This window comes from Alligator sinensis, unplaced genomic scaffold, assembly GCF_000455745.1.
Source record: "Alligator sinensis unplaced genomic scaffold, ASM45574v1 scaffold509_1, whole genome shotgun sequence".
NCBI classification, from domain to species: Eukaryota; Metazoa; Chordata; order Crocodylia; family Alligatoridae; genus Alligator; species Alligator sinensis.
In genome coordinates, this window is record NW_005842967.1 from 337099 (window position 1) to 346006 (window position 8908).

General features: G+C 41.0%; 1 protein-coding gene across 4 annotated transcripts in view; it reads left to right on the forward strand.

Moving 5' to 3' along the window:
- Window positions 1–8872, forward strand: part of LOC102374854 (doublesex- and mab-3-related transcription factor A1) — a 12844-nt gene extending 3972 nt beyond the window's left edge. Inside the window, exons 1-2 of one of the 4 annotated variants that reach the window (XM_025192774.1) lie at window positions 7–243; window positions 4546–8872. In XM_025192774.1, the coding sequence (XP_025048559.1) occupies window positions 4596–5384 (789 nt within the window). In that variant the 5' untranslated portion in view covers window positions 7–243; window positions 4546–4595 and the 3' untranslated portion in view covers window positions 5385–8872. Of the gene's footprint in view, window positions 1–6; window positions 244–1428; window positions 1975–1997; window positions 4385–4545 lie in introns of those variants that run through there. The other 3 variants (XM_006036494.3, XM_025192775.1, XM_025192776.1) reach the window with 3 other exon arrangements.
- The last annotated feature ends 36 nt before the right edge of the window (window positions 8873–8908 follow it).

Consider the following 8908-nt stretch of genomic DNA (forward strand, 5'->3'; position numbering starts at 1 on the left):
GGTGCGACCGGGGCAGGGAGCGGGCGGCTGTGGGCGCGGGGGATCCCGCCGTGTCCGCGCGCTGCACGCGGGCCAGCCTTCCGTTCCGTTCTAGCCCGTTGTGACGTCAGCAGCAGCGTTGTTGTCCTCGTTGTTGTTAGTCTTCGGGTGAGGGAGGCAGGGACCTGACCTGGAGCTACGCTGGGCTCTGGTGGCAGGTGACAGAACAAAAGGAATCGGAAGTCGTAGCAGAGATTACATTAGGTAAAAGATATAAATAAAAGACATAAATAACAAAGATATCCTTTATTGGGCCAGCTAAAAGATGTCAACTCTGCTACGAGTTTTGCTTCCTTTTGCCTCTGGACCAGTACCGTTACAACCTGGGTACAGGTGACAGAACAAGCAGCAGTGGGCTCAGGTTGCAACAACGGAGGTCTAGGTTGGATATTAGGGAGACCTCTTTCACTAGGAGCACTGGGACACGCTACCCAGAGAGGTGGGATCTCCATCTTTGGAGGTTGTGAAGACCCTGCTAGATAAGGCTTTGGGTGGGATGAGCTAGATGGGGATGGCCCTGCTTAGAGCAGGGTGGTTGGACTAGATCTGCATTTGTCAACCCCTGGGTTACAAGAATTTATGAAAGGGTTAGGAGCAAACTTAAAAATGGATTCTCTGTTAAAGGAGAAAAATGTGGGAAGCTGTGGCTTTTCCTTTGCAGGCTGGCAGAGGGGCTGCTTGGGGCACCCACCACCCCACAGACTGCAGGGCTGGGAGCGTGGGACAGAGGCTCTGGAGTGAGGGGCACTGGGTTGGGACTGGCCATCAACATTTACAAATGGGTTCTGGTACAAAAAAGGTTGAGAACCACTGGACTAGCTGAGTTCCTGAGGGCCCTTTCAGCCCTGATTTTCTATGATTCTGTGATTTAATTTTTTTTCTGCCTACTATTAATGCTTTTGATCTTGGTTGAAAAGCCATAAGTAAGACAGGCCCCTGGAGCTCATGCCCCCCCCCAGTTTGCCTCCTCTCCAAAGCAGCAGTTCCTAACCCTTTTTTTTTTTTTTTTTAAGCTTTTGGCTTTTCACTCTTTTTTGACCCTGGAAAAATAGCAGCACTGTTTCCATGTGGCAGAGAACTTGGGGAGAGTGCAACTGGGCAGGGCTCTGTGGTGTGGGGAGCCATCCTGTTGTGTCAGCTCTGGGAGTCTCTCATGGGTATGGTGTTGGCACACTTAACAGTGCTCAGCTTGTGCAGTACCCTTGAAAGGATCTCAAGGCACTTCAAGATGGCTTGGGGCCCTGGTTGAGAATCGCTGCTGTAAAGTACCCCTTTCCTGCCTTCTGCTTTCCTTTAGATCGGGGTGGGCAAAATGCAGCCTGTGGCCCAGATGTGGCCTGCTGGGCCATTCTATCCAGCTCGTGGGGCTCCTAAAATTTTTTAAAAATTAATATTTATCTGCCCCTGGCTGCCTGTCACACAGCCCTCAATGGCTTGCCAAAACTCAGTAAGCGGCTTTCTGCCCAAAATAATTGCCCACCCCTCCTTTAGATAGATGTGGCTAGGTACCTCTCTGTCAAGTGAGGGTAGGGACACATACATTTGGGACTGTTTCATGAAGGCCTATTGATTTTTTTCACTTAGTGTCTACTGTGCTGTCTTACTAAGGGCTAACAACCTCTATTATCCTCATCATTTATTATCAGTAATAGGCATAATAATAAATTTAAAATGCTATCAGCCACTTTAATATTACGTGGGTAAGTTAGAGACTAGATTTATCGTATATGGCTCGAGTGTTACAAACAAGTGTCCCCTTTGTCTCAAGCTCTCACGTACTTCCATTGACCTCAGTAAACCTGCTGCAGAGTAAAACATGCATTAAAAAATGTCTACAGTTTTGTATGTGGGTAGAACACTGAATAAAACTTCAGTGTTAAGCAGTTGCAGGATCTTGCATAATAATGCATGTGCAACATCTGCATACAAAGTATGGTAAGTAATGGGTTAACAGTGCAGTGCAATACAATGCAGCTTTGAGAAATGAAATAAAAAATGGTGCTAGCTGAATTTCTTTAAGCCAAGGTCACATTTGTTAGGTAGCTGACAGTTGGCATTCTGATGATTTGAAAAAGTACGTGGTGTTTTTATTTTTGGTTTTTTTGTGTTTGTTCAGGTATAACTTGCTCCTGCTAATTTTGGTGCATTATATTGTTTAAAATGTTGAGCCTGATCTTACAGACTTTTATTTAATGGAGAAGTCCAGTTAAGGCTTATGGGAATACTTCAGCAGCTAAATGTTAGGAAAGTTGGCATGCGTATACCTGGGAGAACTTTCAGTTAAATTGGTTTGGTCTCTCATCCTGGAAAGGCTCAGGTTCCAAAAGCTGAGTTAGCATCACTAAAGACAGTAGAGTCTGGGTTACAATTGTGGTGCGATTTTTAAAATGGTGCAACACATTGTGAACGATTGCCCAATTAGATCATTTCATGGCAATCTAAAATCAATCTATGCAGCTACCCCCTTGAAGCAGCTGAATGTCTATCATATTTAGATATTAATCTATGAATGTTGTGTGAACATTGTAATCCTAAAATGTCATATGAAAGAGAGAGAATGAGGACAATGGTGAAACTCTTACTGACTTGAGCAAGGGCAGAACATGACCGTTCAGGACTGCATAAAATAAAATGTAGGATATTGTAAAATCTTTAGCAGTGAAAATCTAGGGGAGGGGAGCGCAAAAGTCAAGATTGTGCAATTTGAAAGAGTTTTCATTGTTGCATGCATGTTGCAATGACTTTTGTGGTAGTTTCTTTTAAAATAACCTTTAAAGTCCAAGGCCTACAAATCAATGTATATACAAGACGGACCTCTCTGCCATATGAAGCTTCAGTGCCATCAAATGGTCTGTGCAGGCAAAAGTGTCTACCCCCATGGGCATGTGCCCTGGCCATGTCCCATATTAATTGTTCCCCTCCCCCACTCCCATAACGGGGAAAAAAAAAAGAAACAACAGTATTACCTTGAGCTTTTATGGGAGCCTTGAATTGTTGCCTTTTAAGTTTGACTTGGTGTTCTCTACCTATCTGCAAATTTTTGCTTTGGCTTGTGCCTGTGAGAAATCACATATTTTAAGTGTTGTGTTTGTGATTTAGGTAAAATTAAAATCAGAAGTGAAGCTTTTGGGTGGGGAAATTATATACAGTAAGAACATGCATTCAGGCTAGAGGCAAAGGAAGGATATATAGAGATATTTATTACTGGCAGTAAGAGTTATTATTATGTATCGCAAAAATTCAGTGTCTCTCACAATGATAACTTTAAAACAAGGCAGATGTGGATCTCTTAAACTCCTACCCTGTGATCAGATTCATGCAAACTCCCAGTTAAGTCTGTGGGAATGTGTTGTTAAAGTGTCAGTTTGTGACGGTCCAGAGGTACAAATAGGACCTTATTTAAGACCTAGCCCTGCAAGCTCTCTGTAAACGGGAGGAGAGGCATGCAGAATTAGGCCCCAGATTTATGCAAGGTGTATGGAAATGCCATGTGAAAAATTTATTAGAAAATGCATATTTCAGCAAATTTTTGCTTGGTCAATTTAAAGAGCCCTACACCTTCAAGGATTTGCTATTGGGCTGGCATCACTTATTGTCTGTCACTCAGCTAAAAAACGACAGTTTGGAAAACCTGTTCCTCTGAGGACCAACTGCCCTCTGTCTTTTTTTAAATTAGTTGTTTTTCTTTTTGTTCACAAACTTAAGCACTGAAGTAGTAGGAGGGAAGTATTTGGAAAAGTTTGAAGAATAAAACTTTTGCCTGATCCATCTTGAAAATCTCCATTTCATTTGTAAACAAGTAGAGGAAAGTTACACCCAAAATAGCAAAAGTTTTGTTCCTAAATTTTCTCCCCCAGACAAGTAGGACTAAACAAATATGGTGTCTTTCAGTGAAAATCTGCATGTAATAAATAATCCTATGTAATAAATAATGTAATGTAATAATATGTATGTAATAAATAATCCTATTGATGATGAATGAGAAGTAATAGGAATCAACTCACAGTAATAGAAATCAACTCAGAGTCGACATTGCTAACTCGGAAAAAAAAAAATTACAAACTTCTGTTTCCTCACTAAAATTAGCTGATATAATTCTAAATAAATGTGGGAGACTCATCTTGGCGTAAGCTTGTCTCAGTCCAGGGAAGTGAATGCTTTTTTTCCAGCACAGGAGTTTCTGGAGAGTTGGGGGCAGGAGGCTGCTATTTCCTTTTGGTATTTTTAGTGTGAAGGTGCAGGGTTTTTTTTTTTAATTTTAGGTTGTCCCTTTTTAGCCCATAATCTTAAGGATAGTATCACTGATTTGAAGATGAGAGTAAATTCTGGCTCTGGTGAAGTCAATGTGAGTTTTAGCATCTACTTGACAAAAGTTGGCACCTCCCACTCTAGATCTGCTCTTTGGAAGAGCTTTATGTACTGTTTGGGAATTTTGCTACCTTTCTACAAGGCTCTAGAAGTTTAGTTGATGACCTTTAGACTAATTTATTTATTTATTTTCCCCAGAAGAGAAGGCACAGAAATATGACCTGTACCGTGCCCGACCAGAAGGTCCCATGCCCATACTGCATCCTCCTCTGCTAAGATCTTCTAAATCTGCAGGAGCTAGCGGAAACTACAGAGAGAAGCCACCCTGCTGCGACATTTCAGAAAAGGAAGAGAGAGTTCAGTCCCCTGGTCCTGAGGAGCAGCTGGAAACTGCAGACAGCTCAGGATCCCCCTCTTCTTCAGATATGGAATCAGGAAACGAAAGTGAATGGTCCAAGGATGTTACTGCCTTTAGTTCCAGCCCTCCTAGTGCTGGGTCTAGACCAAGAGACCCTCTTGACATTCTAACCAAGGTCTTCCCCAGTTATAAACGAAACAGGCTGGAAAACGTTTTGCAGTTCTGCAAAGGAGACGTTGTCCAAGCCATAGAGCACATCTTGAATGGGAAAGAGCATAAAGAAGACATCAATGCAAGCCCATCCAGGTCTGCACTCAGTGCTTTACAGAGAGCGTCTAGTTTGAGTTTAGCTGGGTTAGGTGTTGGAGGATTTGTCAATAAATCAGCTTTCTCTCCTCTTCAGACTAGTTCTCCTTTGTTTAGAAGTGAAACAAATCTGTATGGCGTAGGCCCTAGACTGGGGATCAGCCCTCTAAGGCTGGCATATTCAGCTCCTGGGAGAGGGTTCCCAGGATTTATATCACCTTACTTAGCATCTGGGTTAGTTCCAGCTTTCCCTCTTTACTCAGCTGTGGACTACCCCTTTTCAGGAATGATCAAGGATACTTCTTACTTTTCAAGTAAAGAGTTAGTCCCTAGCAGTGGAATTTATTCTAGACCAAATCAGGAAAACAAGTAGTGCCTCTAATGTATTCCCATTCACAAAGATATATTTCCAAAAGCAGGTAGCTGTCACTTGGACATGTATATCCAGCATCAGAGGAAGCTACAATCCCACAGTTAAAAGAAAGAGAGAAGTCAATTTCAAATGAGAGAGGCTTACTGTTTATGTTAAAAAAAGGCTTTCTATACCTTTTGAATGTGACTTGCTTAATTTTGTTGTAGAATTACTTGAAACACTGACATTTTTGAGCAAAAAAGGAAATAATTTAAATTGTGTATTTTTTCCATCCAGAGTTTCTGATGTGAAGAGTTCTAAAAATTAGCACTGATTTTAAAACTGGAAATTATTATACATACACATGTAGTTTCTATGCTGTTTTCAACTGTTTTAGTAAGTGAAGCAATAACAAGGGTACCTTTGTTCTGTGAACAGAAATATAGGGTTGGATTTTTTTTAAATATAAAGACAATCTATTACATTGTAGCCTTTATTAATCCCCTCCATCTTCAAAAATATTTGTCCAACTTTGCTTACTTAAATTTCTTTGTATTTCTTTCAAGTCTAAGCCCAAGACTTTCAGAATGGGTCCATAAACTTAGGTTCTTGAATAGTCAGTGAAATTAGCATCTTGTTCTCAAAACTTCTTGCAGAAGTAAATAAAAGCTCTTGGATGGTTAGCAGTTTTAAAAATCAGACTGTCTTTATGGGTCTACAGTCCTGACACAGCAAAAATACAAGTGTGTTCTTAATTCAGGGAGAATAACCTTACTGAAATTCTCAGTTATGTTAAATCAGCATAGTTCCATTACACTATATGGGGATCTTAAGGTAGAAGGTCAAATTTGTGCATTATTAGGGCTTAAATAAGGATGTAGGAGCCTAATTTAGGCATCACTTTGTGCATCTACAAATGTGCTTTAATGCGTAGTAGCTTATTTGACTGTGCATTAAAGTGTCTTGTCAAAAAACTAGTGCACTTTAAACAGAAGCTACTTAACATTCAGTGTTACTAAAAAAGCATGCACCTACATTACTGCACCTAAGTGCAGCCTAACGTGCATTTTTTTAGTACTGCACATTAGAGGTGCTAAATTTAATGTGCAGCAGCAAAAGCACATTACTGAACATGTAGACGTACCAGTTCTTAAAAAAACTTTGGGCCAGCTCAAAGTGATGTGTTTATTTCAAGGTTTTGAATGTGTAAAGATCAGGGCTTATGATACACTTAATAGAACATATCCTTTGGACTATATTTTGGATGTCTTGCATTATGCATTTTTCATTTATGAAATTGTATTAAATAACAACAGCATGTAAAACTTTTTATGAGTTTCTTTTAAGTTTTAGTTTTGTAGACTCTGTTCATGGTTTATCTAAAGCCAATTCACAACTAAGTCAAAGTAAGTGACCGCCATCTCCTGGCTATTTTATTTATTGCAGTTTCATAGTGGTAGGGAAATAAATTAGCATTTTAGTTCATAAAGAGTTGGTTTTAAAAATCTTTTAAATGACCTTTTTATTATTCCAACATGAATTTTGGAAAGCTTCTGTTTAAATAGCATAGGGAGTATGTGGAACAAGGAGCCTGATTACTACTGAGACACAAATGGTTAAACCTTTTCTCTAGTTCTCTGTAAAGTCCCAGGGACTTGAGTTGGATCCTTTCCAGGGCATAAGGAGGACTGGGTATTGTGCTCATATTTGATATTTAGGCTCTCAGTCCTGCAAAGACCTGTGCACATGCTTTGCTTTGTATTCATGAGAAATCTTGTTGACTTCATTGGCACAACTCATGTGGATAAAGCCAGACACCTGCATGAACAATTGCTGAGTTAGAGCCATAGGAGAGGAGGTCTTGAAGAACAATTTTTTGTTGCTGTTGATAGCAACTAAAATAGGCTTGCTTTGTAGGTAGTATTTAATTGGTCAGCATCTAGAAAACAGAACAATCTTTGAGTCTGGTTATATGGTCATTTGTCTGAGAGAACTACATTTTCTGTCAGTCAAACATCAGGGGTTAAAGAATAAGCATCTTTTAAAACTAACTTTATGGAGAACTGGCTTGTTAAATTATATGATCTGAATAATTATATATTTTAGCAAAGTGTGCAATGTTTTTATTGTTGGCCCCAGCATACAGCAGGATTTATCAGGCTTTTAGTGTTAATTTACTCTGAAGTTTCAGTAGATGTTCCTACTTCATTTGATTTCATTAAGTCCCTGACTTAGAGAAACATCACTATTTAGAACAGTTTTTAAGCATGCATCTTTTGGTGGGTAAATATAAGCATGTGCTCAAGTGCTTTCCTGAATTGCAGCCTAAATGCCAAGATTAGTTTGCCAAATGATGTTATTGCTATTGTTGTTTATGATTATGTCCCTAGATAAACTGTGTTGCTCCAGTTATGAGTTGACCCTACATATAAGCTGACCCCATGTTTTCAGGTTCAATTTTAAGATAAATCAGTTTTCCCTGACTAAGTAACTACAGATAAAGCCTGTAAAATGCTTATTCACAGTCCCACAGGAGAATCACATAAACGAGGAAAGGATACAAAGGGTTAAATTCATTAATAATACCAAGATAACAACCGCATTGAAAAAAATGTGACTTGGTATTTTTATTGCATGAATACTGCAAGTACACAAGTCAACACTATTGGGGGCCTGTTTATTTGTGGGGTCAGCTTATAAGAGTGCAGTTTTTATGGCTGTTTTGGAAGAAAGGGTAGACTTCTCATCAAAACAGCACCGTAATTGTGAAAAATTATTTTCTTGCAAACCAAAGATCCCAGCCTTTTGTGCAGAAGTACTGAAGACAGGTTATTTCAAAAAGCCCTGCTTGAAGTCTTATCCTTTCTGTCTTAGAATTTATACTTATTTAAATCCACTTCCATGGACACAAGTCAGACTTTGTTCAAAGCTTGGACAAAGCCTCTTTTCCTTGGTGAAACTGTTTCTTTCAAGTACTGCATTTACTTGAATCCAAGACAGGCTTTTTCCCCCCAGTCAGGATGGGGGGCGGGAGGGGGGGAAGTCTTATCTTGGATTCAAGTACCAGCCCAGGGCAAGGCAGCAGCTCAGCTCCAGATTTGGCTCCAGGTCCTGGCCTGAAACCAGAGCTGAGCTGCCACTCGGCTCTGGCTGGAAGAGCTTGTTTGGGGGAGCATGCAGATGAGGGGAGTGCAGAGGAGACTGGAGAGGCGGGGAACCTGTAGCCTGCCCCTTGTGCCTGTGCTTGCCTCCCACATGCAGCTGGCCTTCCACCCCTAACTCCGTTGCCTCCAGCTGTCCCCTCTACCTTCTGTTCTAGCTCAGGTCCCTCCAGTTCCGACTCTGCCCAGTCAGGAGCTGTTGCTGCTGCTTCTTGTCTGGGCTGGGTTGGGACCATGCTACTGCTGAGTACCCTGGAAGAGCAGAGCTGCAGCAGAAGGTAAGTGGGGGTGGGCCAGGGAGCAGGGGGCAGGCATAGGGTGCAAGGGGTGGGGGAGGTAGGGAGTAGGGGACAGACAGGGGAAAATAAAGGGTGGGGTGCAGGC